The following is a 22,033-nucleotide window of genomic DNA, read 5'->3' on the forward strand; positions in this document are numbered from 1 at the left end:
TCAACTTGTTAAAAAAATGATACTCCTTGTAGTCTCATTGAAGTAATTGTGTTCAGAAGCTAATATATTTCATAATATAACAATTCTTAAGTCTTTGACATCATTTGTGGCATGTAATATGAGGTAAAGGAAGTCTTTGATGCTCTCATATGCTCTCATATGTTCCATATATAAGAATAGATCAGCCTGAAAAGGATGGATCCACATATGTTTTATAGAACAATATCAATTATCTCGCTATTTTTTCTCCACTCATATTTACTATATTTGTTACTATAAAGTTCACTTGACAAAAAAAATGTAACACAGACACTAAAAGTTTTACTCAGATTGAAGGAAAATGATATTAACATTTAACAAATAGTCGAATTTGTAGCAAATAAACATGATGAAGAAGCTGTTGAGAATCAAAAGTCACCATGAAATGCCTATTGAGATGCTAAAGAAGTGGAAGAATCTTGTTGAGGTGGTTGTAAACTAGTAGTGCTGATGATGTTTTCCGGCTTGTCAGTGGCACAGCCGCCAGGTAGGATTGTGCCGCCTATCCTCGCTGGCGGCCAATACCGCAATACTGATCTCCCAATTATGTTTTTTGAAGGTAGGGGTCCCCTAATGAAATAAAAACACAAAAGAAAATAATAATAAGAATTTTGAGGATCATTATTCATTACCCAAAAAAAAAAGTTAAATTGGTAGAAATCAACAGATTGTTGAGGTGGTTCTAATTTCTAAACTAGTGCTGATGATACTTAAGCTACAAATATTACTTGTTTATACAATGAACAAGTTTTAAATAAATTATATAAGTTTCTATAAAATGATAAAAATGAGAAAACTTACCACACATGTGAATCATAGCTGTTATTACGATTGTCACCCATCACAAAAACATAATTCTCTGGTACACGCTGCAATACAATATAAATAAATGAAGCAGATTTAGCATGATTTCAAGATTAGGGTTTCATCATAAAAGATTTTTACAATTTACATACAATTTGATTCATTTCATATTTGGGTGCTTCAAGAGTGAAGTCTTCATTTCTGGGTACCCCGTTTACTATTAGCTTCCCATTGTGTACCTGTGATGCAAAAGTTTGCAAATGTTGTTGGGTTATAGCAATGTACTTTTTGATTTGTTTATTATAACATACTACTTTCAATTTTAACCAATTACACAATCGTATTGTTAAAAAAGAAAATCTAATAGAATATCTAAAATGCCCCTTACAAGGACAATATTAAGAAAACTTGTAGACCAAATTCAAAGTTGCTAATACCAATTAGTGATTTCTAACTTGGTTAATGGACTTATAAAATCATTAACAAAACCACTATATGTTTCGAAATTAATTCTTTTGGGTAATTGAGGATAATGGTTTTCATAAGTCTTGGAGAATTAGATTGTTTTAGTAAACCATTTTCAAACTCCAATGACCAAATTAATAAAAGTGAAAGTGTGTTGCTACTTCTTGTATTGAAAAGGTGCTAATTTTGCATCAAAGTACAAGTGCATATATGAAAGCATATGATATAACTTTGTGGGGATAAATCAAGAAACTCACCTCAACCAAATCTCCTGCCTTTGCAACAACTCGTTTAATGAACACATCATTATCCGTATATCCAACCTCTTGAAGGACTGGAGGGCTTTTAAAGATGACAATATCATTTGGGCATGGCTTTCTAAAATAGTAACTAACCTGAAATCATTTAAAAAATCAAGAAATTTTCAAATGAGGAATCAAATAGAAAGATTAATCGTCTAAACATGAAACCCGGTTATCAAATTGAACAAAAACAATAGCTTGAAACATAAATTAAGCAAAAAATTTACCTTTTCAGCGACGATTCTATCTCCTACATCAAATGTGGGATACATAGATAATGAAGGAATGAATCTGGGCTCAGCTATAAACGATCGAAACGCAATAGAAACTGCAAGCGCGGCGAAAACCGTTTTAGCATCATCGGAAGTGAAGTCCACCCAATCTGGTAAAAACCCACCTTTCTTCTCTTCATTCTCATCTCCTCCGTCTCCTCCGCCGTCTCCACCACCACCGCCACCTCCACCGTCTAAATCCAAACCCACCTTCAATTCCTTAGCCGGGTCTTTAATTCCATGGCAAGTTAGCTTGCGAAAGTGAGTTCTATGGTTTGGAGGGTTACTAAAGCCTAGAAATTTGGGGGGTTTTATGATGGGTTTATAACAGGTATTGTTGAAAGCTAGCGTGTGTGATGAACTGGTGGAATTGAAAGTGAATTTCGGGTAGTGGAGGGAAGATAACGGAGGGAGGATATGCGAAGACACCATTTCTATCTTCGAAATCCTTGTAGAAATTAGTTGTACAGTTTTATTAGGTTACAGAAGGAATTCAATTTCACAGCAAATGAATACGAATCAAATGTAGATAATCTCATAAAAATAAGTAGTTTTCAAGCGACTTTTAATTTTTATAGGGTTATAATCATAAAATCCATAAGTTTTACACCTTTATCTAAATTACTCCTACATTGATTTTTGTTACCATAATACCAATATTTATGTGTTGACTTTTGTATTAGAATCTGGTAACCGGTTTCACCGGTATTGCCGGCTACACGAAGAAGGATTAAAGGGTGTTTTTGGGTTCTTTGATGTTGGAATTCAAAATCATCAAGAAAAGGGTTTCTATCATTAGATTAAAAAAAAAAAAAAAAAACACTTTAAAGTCTTCTTCTTCATGTGGGTTCTTCAACAACATCCGGTACCAAGGCATTTGTGCGAATAATAGGACTTCAGAGTTGTCACATCCCAAGACATGTCACAACCCTCGATGTTATCGTATGTAGATTAGGAATGATGGATTTTCGACAGCATTGATACTAATCTGAATCGGTACACGATTAAATTTGTCCCGATTCATACTGGGGGACTTAATGAGATATGATAAGGACCGTCTAACTTTCTGAATTGATTAGCATGTCAAAACTACCTTATCTGATCAAAACTTGGTTCCCCGGATTTTTGTAAATAGGTATTACAGCTTATTCCAGGTTGTAATAAAAGTACGCTTACCTCCTCATAGAGAAACTGGCGAGTGATGTTGAAACTGTTAGTCTTATAATACATCCAACCCTAAACATTAAATGTGATGGGACTAGACCTCATACGAAGGACGAAAGGCAACGAGTCCCAAGACAAAGGAAGTACAGAGGATGCTCGATAAAGAAACCCGAAAGTGAGAGAAAAGGTACGTCGAAAAATATCCCTTAACCCTACACATGAGAATGTATGAGAAAACTGCAAGATAAAGTTTGTATAGTTTGGCAAGAGGTGTTGTCGAAACCTTCGGTGATATGTTTATCTGAGGAAACCTTCGTCAAATGGTATGCAACCACTATATGTGGCACATGAAGAAAGACATGGTTTTTCGGGTATGCTTGGAAGCATTGATCTCACACACCGGAAGTGGAGAAATTGTCTCGTGATATGGAAATGTCAGTATGCAAGTGGTCATCATGGAGCGTCTTCATTGGTATTAGAGGTTGTTGCTTCCCAGGATTTATGGATTTGACATGCTTTTTTTCGGGGTTGCGGGTTCTAACAACCACATCAATGTCCTTGCCAGGACCGGATGCTCATTTCACAGTGAATAAAAATGAATATAAGTTTGGGTATTATCTTACAGATGGAATATATTCAACATATTCCACATTCGTGAAGGCGTTTCGACACCCATTAGAACCAAGAGACAAAATTTTCAAGAGAATACAAGAAGGAACACGTAAGGATGTGGAACATGCTTTTGGAGTTCTAAAGACGAAATGACACATAGTTGAACACACGACACGACCATATTAATTAGAAAGTCTACGAAATATTATGTATGAATTGTCATAATGCATAACATGGTAATTGAAGATAAAGGACGAAATATTGCGGAGTATTCGGCTACGGAACCTAGACACGCATAATTTCAACCAGGTACAACATGATACTTGCATAGAGTCGTTGATATTCAAGACACATGAAAACACAAGCAATTTCGAAAGACTTGACAGATTATATGTACGATGGTAACCAAGATGAATAATTTAGAAAAAAAAAAGTATTTTTTTTGTTTTTAAATGTTATTTGTTTTTTGTTGTAATGTTTTTTTTAGAAATTTAAATGTTACGTTTAATTAAAAAAATCAGGTTTATTTAAATAACATGTTTTATTAAATTAATTTTGTTTTTATAAGTATTAAAAAAATAAATCAAAGAAGAAAAGAAAAAATAAATGATGACATGGAAATTAATGGATGTTATAATATGTTGCTCATTTCCGTTATAACACCATAGATGACATGAGATGTGACGTGACACTTTTTTGGTGTGATAACATGCATTAACATGTTGTACACACCTAGTAGCCTTAGAGTTATTGGTGTGGACAGCATCCACTCTCGTTTTTGTGACCTGGCACCGAAAAACGTCGTTACCACCACCCAAACACCACCCCGCCCTCCCATTTTGTGTGTTATGTTATTTCCTGTGATGATGGTAATGAAAGGCAACAACACATTTTGAGAGCAAGGTCTTCTTTCTTTGGTTGATCATGATAACATATTCATGGACAAACATCATCCCTACAATGGTGTTGAGGGCATCATCTTTTCTTCTTTCTGATGTGGCACCGTTATCACCGTTGTCCATACTGAACAGCCTTAGCAATAATTGTGTTTTCTCTTCCACTTTTTTCTACTAAAAAAACTAACAAATACATTTCTTTTCTCTTTTATTTACACTTTCGTCCACTTTTCTTCTTAAAAACAAGGGAAAACTGCAATAAAGTCCCTACATATTGGCCTCATAATCGATTTAGTCCCTATATATTTTTTTTATTCAATTAAGTCCCAAATATCGGTAATCGTATTCAATTTAACCCTTTGACCCGGTCAACAGGTCATCCAACTTTCAAAAATTACATTTTTGGCCCAGATTTCAAAATTTATTACAAATTTGATCCAAAATTTACAGTTTTGGCCCAGATTTTAAATTTTGTTACAAATTTGGTCCAAACTTTACCATTTTTGCCCAAATTTTAGAATTTTATTATGAATTCATCCTAACTTTAGTTTTTTTTACAACTTTTTTTCTCAAAAAATTGTTTCTAATATGTTTTTTCTTTATAAAATCATATTTATACAAAAAAAAACGTATTTTCACATAAAAATATTATATTTTCTATATAAAAAAAATTTTAAAGACTTTTTTGTATATGAAATATCTAGTTATAAAAATATGTATTTATTAAGTATATAAATATATAAAAATCTGTTTTTATAAAAAAATGTATACAAAAACGTATTTTACAAAAAAAAAATGTAAACAAACACCTATCACCTTTATATATATATATATATATATATATATATATATATATATATATATATATATATATATATATATATATAGGTGTGTATCTATATTTTTTTTTATATAATACGTGTTTGTATACATTTTATAAAATCGTGTTTGTATACATTTTATAAAAACGTGTTTGAATAATTTTTTATATAATACGTGTTTGTATATATTTTATAAAATCGTGTTTGTATACATTTTATAAAATGTATACAAACACGAATTATATAAAAAATTATTCAAACACGTTTTTATAAAAAAATGTAAATAAACAAGATTTTATTAATAAAAATATAGATAAAATAGGTGTTTGTATACATTTTTTTTGTAAAATGCGTTTTTGTATACACTTTTTTATAAAAATGGATTTGTATATATTTATATACTTAATAAATACCTATTTTTATAACTAGATATTTCATATACATAAACTTTTTAAAAAACGTTTTTATATAGAAAATATAAGATTTTTATGTCAAAATACGTTTTTTTTTTTGTATAAATACGATTTTATAAAGAAAAAACATATTAGAAACAAATCTTTGAGAAAAAAAGTTGTAAAAAAACTAAAATTAGGATGAATTCATATTAAAATTCTAAAATTTGGGCAAAAAAGGTAAAGTTTGGACCAAATTTGTAACAAAATTTAAAATCTGGGTCAAAAGTGTAAATTTTGAACCAAATTTGTAATAAATTTTGAAATCTTGGCAAAAAGTATAATTTTTGAAAGTTGGATGACCTGTTCACCGGATGAAAGGGTTAAATTGAATACGATTACCGGTATTTGGGACTTAATTGAATAAAAAAATATATAGGAACTAAATCTATGAAGCCAATATATAGGGACTTTATTATAGTTTTCCCTAAAAACAACTAAAAAACAATGTAATATGAATAAAATCTTTAAAATAAATTCGAGAAAAGGTGTAAAATTTAATCTATTTCGTAATTCTTTTGTGCGCGTCACTAAAAATGTAGAATTAGGATTTAGGTGAGATTCAAAGGCGGTGGTGGCAAGTAGCCTGGCGCTACTATCTCCGGCTGGTTCTACACAAAAACCCTTAGATACCGACAAGATATGGCGGCGATTTGCACCTTCGTGCATCCTTTTTCACCTTCTATGATTTCGAAACCACCTTCTCCACCATCACTAGTTGTAGTGACCTCCAGATTGTCTTCATCGTCGTTCACATCTCCTTCATCTTCATATTCGTCATTGGTTACGACGTTTCCAAGACGCTCTCTTGGTCGGAGGATGAAGGCAGGATCGACTGCAATGATTGTTTGTATGGCCCCCGACGAAGAGAAATTGACTCGCCGTAACCCTCTCGATTTTCCTGTCGTAAGTCTCTACTTTTCTTCTCTGTTCGTAATTTATGTAGAAATTTTCAATCGGGTCTCTAGGGTTCTAACTAACTGATGCTATGTTCTACCTAATATATGTGGTAAGCAAGCTCTTCAGTTGATTAATTTGTTGATTAGTAAACCTAATTGTTTTGCTAATTATAGAGCAAATCATCGAATTCTGTCCTATCTATTATGATATTGGGGAATTTTGCATCTGTAAACCTTATCAACTCAAGCTCTGATTAGTAAGTCTTCAATTTAGGCTTTGTATAGGCCATGTTTTTACCAATTATATGCAACACTTCCTTGCAAGATAACTACTTTAAGTCTTTAGCCTCTTCTAATTGACTTGTAAACCGAGTGTCAGATCAACATTAGACTAGAGTGGTATTCATACATTTTTCATGACTTCATCATCTAGAGTTGAAATCAGGTTTTAGGGTTTTTTTAGTACATAGTCAACTCATTTCTCACAAAGTCCAGATCTTGACATGGTTGGAGGGTGTTTAGACTTTAGAGACTGTCATGTGAATTTCTTTACAGTGTTATTTATTGTGTCAAAAGTGGAAATGATTGAGGAATTTGTGGTATGTGGTAGGAATGGGAGAGACCTAAACCAGGTAGAAGGCCGGATATATTTCCTCAATTCAGTCCGATGAAAACACCATTACCACCCCCATCACCATATGACCCTCCACCAGAAGAGGAAGAAGAAGAAGATGAAGATAACAAAGAAGAGGAAGAGGATCCCGATAAACAAGAACCAGAAAACCCCTAGTCCCTCATTTTGTTAAACATTTAGGGAGAATTTTGATGATGATATTAAGGACTTATAAATGAAGTTAGAGTATTTAATGAGAGCTATAGTTGAGTGAGACTTCTTTCTGTATTTTTTTTATCTCTGATACCGGATGATAAAGTGCTGAATGGTTAAACGATAAATGTTATATGTTGTATTGGATATAGTGTCGAATGGATAAATGAGACGAAAATGTGTTATTTTAAAGTGTCTTATGCAAAGATTCAATATGAAGTACATGTATTTTACAATGAATAATGAATCTCTGTTTATTTGTTATTTTTATATAAGGATAAATTTTAGGGAAAATGACTTCAAAAGGTAATGAAGTTTCAAAAATGTATAAAAAAGACCATTGTTTTTTTAGTATACAAAATACCATTAAAGTATATTTTTTATACACAAAATATCAATGAAATATACATGTGTTCAAATAAAACCTTGTGGGTAACCGGTTACCGTAGGTAAAAAAATATAAAAATACCATTGAAATTTCCAAAATGTTCAAAAAAAAAAAAAACAAATTTGTTTTTTCAGAGCACTTTTTGTTAACTTCGTTGTTTCCGGATTATATAGAACACAATCATTAGAGATCACTCACCGTCGTACCAGTTAGCTGTGTACTATCTTTCATTACATCACTCGATCAGTTTGTATCTAAATCCATATTTAAGAATTCTCATGACATAACGTCACACTCGTTTCTCCTTTGTGTCTCTCTTGTGCCGCAACACTAATGAACGGCTAACATTGATGTATAATGTGTGCATCTATATAATGTATATATGTTTTAGGCAAGGTTGCAGAAATCGTTCGACGGTAGCTCGGCGGTGGACTGGGGTCAAGGGATTAATCGGCTAGGCGGAGATTAATCGGGGACCATTAATAATTAAAAAATTAATAAATAAAACATTAATCCTAAGAATATAACATTATATCTATTTAAAAGTTACTAAAAATTAATAAATATAACATTATAACATGATACTATGATTACAAAAAACCTTTTGATCCCTAATACATCAGATCTAAATAACCAACAATTGCATTTGGATCCAAGTCTGCATAAAATGGGGAGAAAAAAGTGTTATGAACAATGGGTTCCAATAGCATCGGGAAGAGATGTGGACCTGCAACATGTTGTCTACTGCATTTGGAACTTTGTGAATGTTGAGGGAATTCAATAGCAGGAGGCTGTGGATATGTGGGAATTCCATTATCGATTATTTCATCCTGATTATTGCTATATAATACACAGGAGGCGGCGACTGTTGTAGAAGCTTTAGAAGGCGAAGACTGGTTTAGCTTTGAGGATGACGACTGACGGACTGCGACGACGTGAATGGAAGAAAAAGACGGTGTCGGAGGAGGGAAAGATGGCATCGAAGAAGAAGATGGCGTCGTTTTAGAAGCTTCAGTTCATGCTTTCTTTCGTTCCTTCAGACTACAGAGAGAATTTCAAAAAAGAAATGAAATGAATGTGATGGAGTGAGAAGAACCCTAGCAGCAATTCTAACAATTTGACACTTTTGCCCTAAAACTTTTTTTTTTTACCGATTAGGGAGCCTAGGCCCGCCTAGACCCGATAATCTCCGTCTTTGACCACGTCCGATAATAGGGTCTGATTAGCTATAAACGTCGACGGTGGAGGACCGCCAAGCGCCTAGGCGCCGATTAATCGGCCGCCTAGGCCGATATTTGCAACACTGGTTTTAGGTTTGAGGCATATAATGTAATCGGGAAGCAAGAATGTTTAACTAATGTTATTACCCACTTACTTCTCTTGTTACCACAAGAACGATTGAGTGAAGGAATGAAAGAGATTTGCACAATTGTTGTGAACTGATATGACAGTTCATGATCTCCGATGATTGTGTTCTACATAATCCGACAACAACACAGTTAACAAAAAGTGTGGTATTTTTTAAACATTTTGAAAACTTCGTTACACTTTTAAGTCATTTTCCATTTACCTGAAGTACCTGGCTGCCACAATGTTTTAGTTGAACACATGTGTACTTCGTTGGTATACTGTGTACAAATAGTAACATTAATGATATTTTTTGTACTAAAAAAACAACAATGATATTTTTTGAACATTAAGAAACCGGGTAACCTACAATAGCCAGTAAAATGGTATTTTGTGTACAAAAAAAAACAATGGTCTTTTTTGTACATTTTTTTAAAACTTCGTTACCTTTTTAAGTCATTTTTCCTAAATTTTATAGGTGTATGAAGTAAGTGTATTCGTATTATTGAAAAATTTGACGATAAATAAATCTCTAAAACAACTAAAATTTGATATAATTTTCTATTGTGATAATTTTAATTTGCTAAAACAAATCATAACAAATAAAAGTGGTCCATACATTTTATTTTTGTCAATCCTCACTTATTGACATTGAAATATCATTGTTAAGCCATAAAAATAATTAAAATATAATGGTTTTTATGTATTTTGTTTCTTAGTAAAATAATATACTCCGATTTTTTATTAAAGAATCATAAAAATGCTAAAAATAGGATATAAATTCAAATAACCATATTTTCAGTTTTTTCCATTGCAAATTTCTTAATGCTAAATATTTTTAACAAAATTTCTATTTTCCTAAAATTGGTTCCTCTGTTGGAGACAACTTTTAGACATTTTTTCTTGTTTTTATACCAAAAGTAAAATTTGAAATATTCCTCAAAGTAACGTTTCACTTTGTATTACGATTTTTTTTTCTTTTGAATATACCTGCTGCAGAACGGATAAGTGGGTAACACAACTAAATTCTAAATAAAATACGTTAATTAAATTTTGTAAAATTATACTTACTCTATTTTCGTGAATATAATAATTTATTGCATTAAATATAATAATTTGTATGGCAAATCATTATGTGAGAAGTACAAGAAGTTTTTCTATGTTTATTTTTTAAATCAAAAAAGGGAAAATGAGTTATATGGGTAACTATCTTTCAAAATCGTTCAAAAAATATCATTCAAGTTTGGTGTGTCCAAAAAACACCATCCAAGTAAAACATTTGTATAAAAAAACACCAACGAAGTACATTCTTTGTTCAAATTTGACATTTGGTAACCGGCAATTACCGGTAAAAAATAAGTAAAGGAAAAAAAACAATAGGAAATGACTCAAAGAGGTAACTATGTTTCAAAATCGTTCAAAAAACACCATCCAAGTTTGGTATATTCAAAAAACATCATCCAAGTAAACTTTTTGTACAAAAAACACCAACAAACTATATGTTTTGTTCAAATATTACCCACCGGTAATTGGTTCTTACAGGTTAAATGATAACTTGGCTTAACTATTATGACATGACATAATAATGATTGACAAAACAATAAATGATATATTCCTCCTTTAAAAACCGATTTAGGGTTTCTTCATGAACGAATGACTTCTTCTTCTCCTATGAAGCCTCTGCGATCTGGATTTTATGCAAGTACGCCCGGCGTACTCCTATGTACGCCCATCGTACTCGGCTAGGCTCAAGAACCGCCAATCTTCCGAAGGCCATAACCCTCGGTATGTGTCACACCCCGGCCGTCGGCGGAAACACCGGGCGGTGTAACGTCATTTCTCGTATCATAGTTATCAACTTCCTGAAAACACATGCAATTTAAAATACGTCAACATAAAGTTGGTGAATCCACAGGTTTTGACTCCATATAAAAATAATACATTTTCCAAGTTCAAAAGTATAGTTTTGAAAATATCATTTTGACTCTCCAACGTTTAGTATATATATATCCTAGGTATAAAATTTTACTTACCAAATAAGTAATTTACCTATAAGTCTCATATACTATGAATATAAGTGTTTGTAATTCCATACAAACGAAAGTTGCTACGTATAAATCTTGTTTCAATTCTATACGAGTAAAACCGCTACGTATAAATCTATTTCAATTCTATACGAGTATGTGTGTTAGGTATAATTATCTACTTAATATACAAGTATTATACCTACCAGTTTCTTGTACCTAGAGTATAAGTGTTTGGGAAACATATACTTAACATTAATACTTGTATAACGACAAAGTATAATGCTTCTAACAATTTGCTACCATGAGTCCGTAACCGCGGCTATTTGACTAGTTTCAAACCTCTGCTTGATGCTACAAGTTTCGCATCTTGAGATAAGTTCCACACGCTTCATCAACGTCGGAACAATAAACAAACAAAAGGACAGTTCGTCACTCGCACACGGTTTTGTTGTAGCTAGCAACCACGAGTGGGGTTGTCAACCCGTATCTTATTCATACACGACTTCCTCGCTCACACGGGATTAACGGTTACAGGTCAGAGGATTTTCCCTAAGATTTCCAATCTTAGTTGATGAATACAATAGCTCATGTAGACTTGTCGAGTTCCGTTAGTTCTAGTAGTAAAATCATATTCGTGTCTAAAACCCTAAGTTATTAGACTATGCTTTTAACATTACTCCTAATATTTATAATACTTAGGTAGTACAACAGCTATAATTAGAATTAAAACCAGGTTTTATCTTGACATAAAATCAATAATAACAACATATAACGTTCCTAGTTTTATCTTGACATAAAACTATCAATAACAATATATAACATACTAAGTTTTATCTTGACATAAAACTAACAATAACAACATATAACATACCAAATTTTATCTTGACATAAAACCAATAATAGCAACATACTTTATAACTTAACATATAGAACTTCCGAATATAACTTCGGAACTATATCGCACACAAAATATATATAGAATCCTAAGTATAACTCAAGATCTACATTAATATACTACTATAACAATAACATGCTAACAACTTTACGATAGTTGTATACTTTCAAATATGAAATAACTATATCCCGGTTATTATAACTATCTACGTTGATACTAATATACTATCATATAGACATAATAATAACGTATATACAATATTTAGCATGCGTTTTCTCCCGAAAATATTAGAAAGTGGGGTCGTGAAACTCACCTTAATAGCGTGATTTTATGTAATCTAAGCAGAAACGGTCAGCGGTACGAGGTCGTCGGGGCTCGGGATGCAAGAGGGCTTCAGCAAAGGAGAGAGGAGAAAGAAGTTCAGGTGTAAGAATGGCTGGGGTCGATCTTGCTATTTATAGTAAGATTTTTGGCCCTCACGACGTGAAAAACTCATTGTTCACGTCGTGAGTTTGGATCTTATCTCTTCGTAGACTTGCCATCCGTCTTCTAGCTTCCGAAGGTGGCAAAATGACTCCTCACGTCGTGAAATATCAATATTCACGTCGTGAGTTTTTGTGCTCACGTCGTGAGTTTAGTCAAATTAGGGTTTCTGACAGAGAAATCTTCGGAAGGCCATAACTTTTGCATACGAACTCCGTTTTTGACGTTCTTTATATCCACGCGTAGGTAATTCCGAGCACTACAACTCTCTTTTAGACTCCAATAGCTAATTTTAAGTCTATTTTAAATTCATCTTATTATAGAGATTTATAGTGTTCGGTTTATCATAACTTCTTCACGCGAAGTCAGATTCAGACGTTCTCTACATTTTTGGAATCGTATGGACGTATACTTTGATTTATACTATAAAGTATGTATGAAAGTTCATATTTATATTAGAATTATCATGAAATACATAGTAAGTTTACTACATTACTAGTTTTAACAAAATCACATTTACATGATTGGTATAATCACATGTGATTGTTATTGACCTACTTTTGACTAGTGTTACATTCTCCCCCCGTTGATAAAATTTCGTCCCGAAATTTATCTTGTACTAGATTCCACTGCAGGGTCCTGGATAGCTTCTCTGCTTCCTGTTACGAATGCCCTGCCACGGCCTAACTTCCTTGACTCCTTAACTTTGGACATTCCTTCTTGATATGTCCAATTTCACCGCACTCAAAACACACTCTTCCTCCATCATGGCCTGTTCCAGTGTTTGTTCCTTGATTTTCTGTTGTAAGTGTTTTGCTTCTGCAGAAATTGGCGGTGTGTCCCTTTTTCTTGCAGTGAGTGCATATAAAGCAGTTACCTAGATGGTGACGGCTACACTGAGTGCATTTTAGGAGTTTTCCTTCACACCGTCGTGGTTGTGTGGGTATTGTTGTTGTGGCTGCATAATTAGTTGCCACCTCTTGTCTCTCCTCAGATGATTGTATGGGATTCTTCCCATTAAATTTGCGCTTGTTCGTTCCAGATTCGGGAGACTCAGCTATAAATCCCACTTGGATTTCTGTGCTGGTTAGCTGATGAGCTATACGTTTTGCACTATCGTATGTTGTAGGTTTTGATGCGATCACCATTCCTTTGATTTGTGATGTTAGACCCCAGATATATCGCTCAATCTTCTTATACTCTGGGGTTACTAGTGCTGGACACATCACCGCAAGATCATTAAATCTAGCAGTATAAGCATTTATCTCTGAACCCTTCATGGTTAGGGTCCACAGTTCTTGTTCTAACTTATGTATTTCCTCCCTGGGACAATACTCCTCTACTAGCATCCTCTTCAGCTCTTCCCATTGCATGGAATTGGCGTCATCAATACCCGTTGTATTCACATGGCTGTTCCACCATGTAAGTGTTGCATCAGCGAAGGTACACGCAGCAAATCGTACCTTACATTCGTCAGGACAGAAGCTTATTTGAAATACTGATTCTGCCTTTTCAATCCACCGGGTCAAGCTAACGACCCCTTCCGTTCCATGGAAGCTCTTAGGTTTGCAATTCATAAAATACTTGTAGGTACACATTCTTGCGGTCCCTACATTGCCTTCGTTTCTAACTCCTCCTCTTGTGACATTAGCAAGAGCTGCAGCGATTCTCTGAGCTATAATTTCTTCAAGTTCTACTGAACTTATTGGAGGGTTTGTTTCTGGTGGTGGTGGTTGCGGTTGTTGTTGTTGTTGTGGTTCTGGTCGTTGGTTAAGGTTTAGACGAGCGCTATTTCTTCTAGGCATTTTGTTTAGTTCCTATACATTTTAGATCACCAAGTGTTTAGTCTATCAAATATTACTCCCAATTTAAATAGTTCATATGATCTGATCATAATAAAATATAGTTGTACACCTACACCTAGTTGTGATAAGATCTATGCACATATGAACTTTAGTTGGAATATCTGATCTAAATCCTTGAGATCAAAAACATTCCGGGTATTTAGGTGTATTATCATCGTGGGTCTGAGTCTTCATATATGACTCTATATTTATTATTTGTTGTATTCATGCTCTATTAATTATTGTTCGTTACTTCAGGTCTAGCTGATAAGGCACCGGCCAATCAGGACAGTCGAAGGGCAGGATCATTTTAGCATATAGCCGTTCTGAAATCCAGCAACCCAAATCGACATGTCTATCCTTGTCACCGCTCCTGTAAGTAGTCTTTTAGTAGTATAATTAATAATACTTTATATTTGTAGGCTAAGGGATATACCTAAACCTAACAGAGTAAGCCCTAAACTATAGTCGTGCTTTCCTAAGAAAGTACTAATTCACTATAGTTAATAGCTCTGATACCAATCTGTCACACCCCGGCCGTCGGCGGAAACACCGGTCGGTGTAACGTCATTTCTCGTATCATAGTTATCAACTTCCTGAAAACACATGTAATTTAAAATACGTCAACATAAAGTTGGTGAGTCCACAGGTTTTGACTCCATATAAAAATAATACATTTTCCAAGTTCAAAAGTATAGTTTTGAAAATATCATTTGACTCTCCAACGTTTAGTATATATATATATCCTAGGTATAAAATTTTACTTACCAAATAAGTAATTTACCTATAAGTCTCATATACTATGAATATAAGTGTTTGTAATTCCATACAAACGAAAGTTGCTACGTATAAATCTTGTTTCAATTCTATATGAGTAAAACCGCTACGTATAAATCTATTTCAATTCTATACGAGTAAAACCGCTACGTATAAATCTATTTCAATTCTATACGAGTATGTGTGTTAGGTATAATTATCTACTTAATATACAAGTATTATACCTACCAGTTTCTTGTACCTAGAGTATAAGTGTTTGGGAAACATATACTTAACATTAATACTTGTATAACGACAAAGTATAATGCTTCTAACAATTTGCTACCATGAGTCCGTAACCGCGGCTATATGACTAGTTTCAAACCTCTGCTTGATGCTACAAGTTTCGCATCTTGAGATAAGTTTCACACGCTTCATCAACGTCAGAACAATAAACAAACAAAAGGACAGTTCGTCACTCGCACACGGTTTTGTTGTAGCTAGCAACCACGAGTGGGGTTGTCAACCCGTATCTTATTCATACACGACTTCCTCGCTCACACGGGATTAACGGTTACAGGTCAGAGGATTTTCCCTAAGATTTCCAATCTTAGTTGATGAATACAATAGCTCATGTAGACTTGTCGAGTTCCGTTAGTTCTAGTAGTAAAATCATATTCGTGTCTAAAACCCTAAGTTATTAGACTATGTTTTTAACATTACTCCTAATATTTATAATACTTAGGTAGTACAACAGCTATAATTAGAATTAAAACCAGGTTTTATCTTGACATAAAATCAATAATAACAACATATAACGTTCATAGTTTTATCTTGACATAAAACTATCAATAACAATATATAACATACTAAGTTTTATCTTGACATAAAACTAACAATAACAACATATAACATACCAAATTTTATCTTGACATAAAACCAATAATAGCAACATACTTTATAACTTAACATATAGAACTTCCGAATATAACTTCGGAACTATATCGCACACAAAATATATATAGAATCCTAAGTATAACTCAAGATCTACATTAATATACTACTATAACAATAACATGCTAACAACTTTACGATAGTTGTATACTTTCAAATATGAAATAACTATATCCCGGTTATTATAACTATCTACGTTGATACTAATATACTATCATATAGACATAATAATAACGTATATACAATATTTAGCATGCGTTTTTCCCCCGAAAATATTAGAAAGTGGGGTCGTGAAACTCACCTTAATAGCGTGATTTTATGTAATCTAAGCAGAAACGGTCAGCGGTACGAGGTCGTCGGGGCTCGGGATGCAAGAGGGCTTCAGCAAAGGAGAGAGGAGAAAGAAGTTCAGGTGTAAGAATGGCTGGGGTCGATCTTGCTATTTATAGTAAGATTTTTGGCCCTCACGACGTGAAAAACTCATTGTTCACGTCGTGAGTTTGGATCTTATCTCTTCGTAGACTTGCCATCCGTCTTCTAGCTTCCGAAGGTGGCAAAATGACTCCTCACGTCGTGAAATATCAATATTCACGTCGTGATTTTTTGTGCTCACGTCGTGAGTTTAGTCAAATTAGGGTTTCTGACAGAGAAATCTTCGGAAGGCCATAACTTTTGCATACGAACTCCGTTTTTGACGTTCTTTATATCCACGCGTAGGTAATTCCGAGCACTACAACTCTCTTTTAGACTCCAATAGCTAATTTTAAGTCTATTTTAAATTCATCTTATTATAGAGATTTATAGTGTTCGGTTTATCATAACTTCTTCACGCGAAGTCAGATTCAGACGTTCTCTACATTTTTGGAATCGTATGGACGTATACTTTGATTTATACTATAAAGTATGTATGAAAGTTCATATTTATATTAGAATTATCATGAAATACATAGTAAGTTTACTACATTACTAGTTTTAACAAAATCACATTTACATGATTGGTATAATCACATGTGATTGTTATTGACCTACTTTTGACTAGTGTTACAGTATGGCTGTCTGATGCCTAAATTAACTCCCGTAGATATAAAAAATGACGAAATCACACTTAGAATGAAGAAGTTATGGCCTTCGGAAGATTTGGCGTTTCTTGACCCTAGCCGAGTACGTTGGGCGTACGCTAGGAGTACGCCGGGCGTACTGGCTCGACATCCGGATATGATTGGACTATGCACAGACTTGTTTATGTCAGGCCTCGGGCCCACTTGATTGTAGCTGGTCATTTTTTGGCTAAGGCCATGTTGGGGGTTCTTGGGCCATATTAGGCCTTAGATGCCTTGTAGTTGGGCTTGGATGCCTTTTTGGGCTTTTTATGTATTTGGGCCTTAGGGGGAGGGAGGTCCATTGAGGCAGGGGTAAAGGAGCCCTTTTTGCTTTAAGTTAAGAATTAGGGTTTTGGACTTGAGTTCGAGATCACCACTTTAGAAGAAGACAAGCAATCATAGGAGAAGAATAAGTCATTCGTTCATGAAGAAACCCTAAATCGGTTTTTAAAGGAGAAATATATCATTTATTGTTTTGTCAATCATTATTATGCCATGTCATAATAGTTAAGCCAAGTTATCATTTAACCTATAAGAACCAGTTACCGGTGGGTAATATTTGAACAAAACATATAGTTTGTTGGTGTTTTTTGTACAAAAAGTTTACTTGGATGGTGTTTTTTGAACATACCAAACTTGGATGGTGTTTTTTGAACGATTTTGAAACATAGTTACCTCTTTGAGTCATTTTCCTATTGTTTTTTTTCCTTTACTTATTTTTTACCGGTAATTGTCGGTTACCAAAGCTCAATTTTGAACAAAGAATGTACTTCGTTGGTGTTTTTTGTACAAATGCTTTACTTGAATGGTGTTTTTTGGACACACCAAACTTGAATGGTATTTTTTGAATGATTTTGAAACATAGTTACCCATATAAGTCATTTTCCCATCAAATAACAACCATAAAAATATGACCATAATATAGGAGCAATTCCTACGGAAGACATAACAAAAATAAAATAAAGGATTTTGTCAAATATTATAAGAAAAACTAATCATTAAAATTTAAAAGGTTGAATTGCAAAAATTGAACAGTATTAGGTGATGTGATAATGTACATATGCATAATTATTAAAAAAAAAAAAAACGCAATAAACGTTGCACTGTAATAATGCATACTAGTACTGTACCAATCCTGCTCCCTCCTCCGGTTGGTCCCAAGATAACTGAATTGGCCCTGTTCTTCAATCCTTTTTCAGGAACTGCTTTTTACAACAGGGAGGGATTCAACGATAAAAGTCACAAAACCACTTCCAATTGGAATGACCGTTTTGACCTTTGATCATAAGAGTATCTTTACATTTTTTCTTTTTCTTCTTTTTAACATCATATCTTATGTCATTTGGATTCATTTAAATCTCTCTTTTATATAAAATTTGAAATATATTTTTATTGGTATTCTTCAAATGAATATATTTTTGTAACACATTCAATTTTTCGAAAATTTTAAATTTTCGAATGTCAGAACTAAAACGTATTGGTTCTCGATATATAATCCTTGAATTTTTTATTTTTTATTTTCCCAAACAAAAGTGTTCGAGACCTATCCCAAAGCTCACATCTTCTACAATTGGCGTAAAAAAAACTTCAATTAATGATGGTGAGATAAGTTTTCAACTATTTATTCATGTAAAACGTATTACGAATCATATGGTCAACGAAATTGCTAGAAAAATAAGCACTTTTGAACACAAAGAACATGTTCTAAATTCTCATGATGATTTTTCCTAACATCTTTTTCTGTGTTCGATTTTTTTTTAAAAGCTTTTGTTATATGGATTTCCATTGGACAGCCTTTGTAGTGAACGATAAAATATATGAACCTAGTAGAAAACCTATTTTCCATGGACAATGTGTTTTTATCACGTCCGAAAACTATGAACATGTTCAAAAAGGTTTTCGAAAATTTTGAGCATGTTCGCAAATCATTGGTTCGAATTTCATGTTTATGGAAAATTAACATTCGAAATTCCGAAAAAGGAAAATTTCAAAGTAGACAATACCTTAATTTTTTTGTTGTTTTACATCATCAGATCCTGTATGACACACATTTTACATTTAAATGCTCTATCATACACAAATCTAGACAAAATAATATTTAGGAAAACATGTTTCGACTCTTGGCTCGAACTACAGCCGAATCCACTTCTTGTTCATCATGTCATCAGCCACGAGGTCCTCCCTTATCCACCACTGCCCAACCAATATATCTTATCTAAGGGTAGATGGTCCTAAACTCATATATATGGGCCTACTCAATTTTGTTTACGTGGTGAATAATATAATACTAGTCTCTAATTTCTAGAGAAGGTATTCAAATGAAATAATCATATTGATTTACAGATTTAGGAGAAGGAAATTCTTCTTTACAAAACAAGATTAATGATTTTGCCACAAAAAAATATTATTGTCAAGATCATTCCAAGTGAAATAACCATTTTGACATTCTTTGTGGAAAGAATACCCTTTACATTTCTTATTTTTGTTGTATAAAGTGATATTCATATCTTTTAGATTCATTTAAATCTTCTTTAAATTAACTTTAGGTTGAAATTTCTTTTTCGGGAAAGTAGTTAGTGCCTTTACCACAAAGAATCAAAGATCGACAGACAAAACCACTCCTAATTGTAATGACCATTTTGACCTTCTTAATGAAAAGGGTTTCACGTACTTTTTTTGTGATTTTCACCAAGTCTCGTGACATCAATATGACAATATCTTTTGGGTTCATGCAACGAATCAAAGAAATTTTCCCCACCAAAGAGATCAAACGACAAAAACCTTTTCAAGTGAAATGACCATTTTGACCTTCTTTGTCAAAAGGGTACACCCTTCACATTTCTTTATTAAGTTCTAATACGTAACGTTATGTCAATAGGTTATGATTATGCTTCTTAAATTGTGATTCATACAAAATGTTCATTTTGTTATTTTTGAACAATATACACAAATTTCTTCTTTCTTATAACTTCTAAGATTTCATCATGACATTTTCACAAAAACGTCTGAATAATCGAACTGTATCCGTATTTGCCTCAACAATCCCCGTAACCTTAAAAGAATCAAGATTCCTTCTCTGGGTTCACCCCACCACCATTTTCCCGCCAAAACCTTGAGTCTGCCATTTATTATCACAGTGGTCAGTGGTGATATTCCCCATTCTCACATTCTTTCACATAGAGTGTGAAAAATGATGATGGGTGCATCCAATTTGATGATGGGGTTAACCCTGGTGCTTGTGGTCTGTCTTGCTGTGGTTCTTGGTTTGGTGCTGGTTCTGTTAGCTGAGCTCTACTGCTCCATCCTCCTCCGCCGCCGTCAACTTCAACAAACCACCACCGCCGCACCTCTAACCATAGTAGACAACAACAACAACTCATCTTCTCCTCCTCCTCCTAGTTCTGCTCTTCCATCGTTAAGCGATATCTACTCACAAGGGGTCCTTGCAGCTCCAAGAAGCATCCTTTACCCTTCACTCGCCGGCGACGACATAGAGAAGCAGCAACAGCTCCCTCAACCGCTGGAAAATCAAGAAAATAACCAAGATGGGTATATTCGGAAAGGTTGTTCGGGGAACTCCGGCCGAATAGAGAAGGATTTGGTTTACATTTCGAATCCTATGTTTGATGATGAGAATGGACGGCGGAGCAAGGCGGGGAATACTCCATTTGAGACGCCGGACACGTCGCCTTCGCGGCTGGAGTCGGAGGGGTCGTCTGGTGATGATGAACGGGATGAGATAACGTCTTTGAAGGTGGTGGTGACGCCGCCGATAACGCCGATGAAGAAGCTTCCCGCTGAGGTGAAGTCGGTGGCGTCGGTGAAAGATGATGATACTGGTCGTGGTGGCGATTTGAATAGCAACAATGGAGCTTCGTCGTCGTCTTCTTCGGGAACTCCTTGCACTTCTCTGTCGTGGTGAACTATTCGAGGGGTTAATTTTTTTTTACATAACTGCATTTGTAATTTAGTTTGCTACTAACCAATGAAAAAACTTAAAAAATTAACCTAGTTTAATAATTTTTGTATTTTTAGAATTACAATGGTTAGTTTATAACAATATTGGAGTTAAAAAATTATGAATGGCATTAAATTTACTATATTATTGTGGCATTATGACATTATTTCATAATGACTTTTTACTGTTTGAGTCTCTTTTTTTGTTTTTCTTGTAAAGGGTATCTTTGCTAGTATTTTTTTCTATATATAAAAAAGCATTGGTTTCCATGACACCACTTCCAGAAGAGAAACACCAATCAGTGCATAGATTTTTTGGGCCAATAACCTAAGCCACGCCTCTCTTATTTCGAAGCTTTCATTATATATAGTAGTAAATTATAGAAAACGACAAAACGTCTTGTCGTTATAAAAAGCAGCATTTTTAGTCTAAAAATGCAATTTGTGGCTAAACCAATTTTTTAAAAACCGGTTTTTTAGTTGAACCGGTATGGTGACCGGTTTCCGGTCAAACCGGTTCGACCGCCAGTAAACCGGTTTCAATATTTTTCATGTTTTTTCCTATTTTCTTACACATACATATATAAATCATGAAATTGATGTTTACAAGTTCAAACATTAAAAATTCACAAAAAATAAGTTGTAGATGAATCCAAATACATTAAAATAACACATAACCATAAGTTTTAATGTTTTCATCAATCCATATACGTCAAAAAGAAAATAAAAT

General features: G+C 33.8%; 3 protein-coding genes across 3 annotated transcripts; 2 read left to right on the forward strand and 1 right to left on the reverse strand.

The window, feature by feature from the left end:
- Positions 1-308: 308 nt before the first annotated feature.
- PLSP1 (plastidic type i signal peptidase 1) lies at positions 309-2,415 on the reverse strand. The gene is made up of 5 exons (XM_079061645.1): positions 1,838-2,415; positions 1,566-1,703; positions 996-1,082; positions 841-908; positions 309-609 (listed from the first exon to the last, which is right to left on the reverse strand). Exons 1-5 carry the CDS (start codon positions 2,312-2,314, stop codon positions 429-431), a joined length of 951 nt encoding a protein of 316 aa, XP_078917771.1. The 5' UTR covers positions 2,315-2,415; the 3' UTR covers positions 309-428.
- A 3,930-nt stretch (positions 2,416-6,345) lies between these two features.
- LOC145123577 (uncharacterized) lies at positions 6,346-7,744 on the forward strand. The gene is made up of 2 exons (XM_079058787.1): positions 6,346-6,733; positions 7,337-7,744. The coding sequence occupies exons 1-2, from the start codon at positions 6,470-6,472 to the stop codon at positions 7,514-7,516; spliced, it is 444 nt and encodes a 147-aa protein (XP_078914913.1). The 5' UTR covers positions 6,346-6,469; the 3' UTR covers positions 7,517-7,744.
- A 12,526-nt stretch (positions 7,745-20,270) lies between these two features.
- LOC145125396 (uncharacterized) lies at positions 20,271-21,406 on the forward strand. The gene has a single exon (XM_079060858.1). It carries the CDS (start codon positions 20,537-20,539, stop codon positions 21,266-21,268), a length of 732 nt encoding a protein of 243 aa, XP_078916984.1. The 5' UTR covers positions 20,271-20,536; the 3' UTR covers positions 21,269-21,406.
- The last annotated feature ends 627 nt before the right edge of the window (positions 21,407-22,033 follow it).

The sequence above is a fragment of the Lactuca virosa genome, chromosome 7, assembly GCF_052849685.1.
Source record: "Lactuca virosa cultivar CGN04683 chromosome 7, Lactuca_virosa_CGN04683_v6, whole genome shotgun sequence".
NCBI lineage: Eukaryota > Viridiplantae > Streptophyta > Magnoliopsida > Asterales > Asteraceae > Lactuca > Lactuca virosa.

Excerpts from the sequence above, each read along its gene's own strand:
- PLSP1 (XM_079061645.1), bottom strand. The coding sequence starts at position 2,314 with ATGGTGTCTTCGCATATCCTCCCTCCGTTATCTTCCCTCCACTACCCG. Across the intron at positions 1,083-1,565 it reads AGGCAGGAGATTTGGTTGAG|GTACACAATGGGAAGCTAAT; the intron begins GTGAGTTTCTTG and ends TTTGCATCACAG. Across the intron at positions 909-995 it reads AATATGAAATGAATCAAATT|CGTGTACCAGAGAATTATGT; the intron begins GTATGTAAATTG and ends ATTGTATTGCAG.
- LOC145123577 (XM_079058787.1), top strand. The coding sequence starts at position 6,470 with ATGGCGGCGATTTGCACCTTCGTGCATCCTTTTTCACCTTCTATGATT. Across the intron at positions 6,734-7,336 it reads ACCCTCTCGATTTTCCTGTC|GAATGGGAGAGACCTAAACC; the intron begins GTAAGTCTCTAC and ends GGTATGTGGTAG.
- LOC145125396 (XM_079060858.1), top strand. The coding sequence starts at position 20,537 with ATGATGATGGGTGCATCCAATTTGATGATGGGGTTAACCCTGGTGCTT.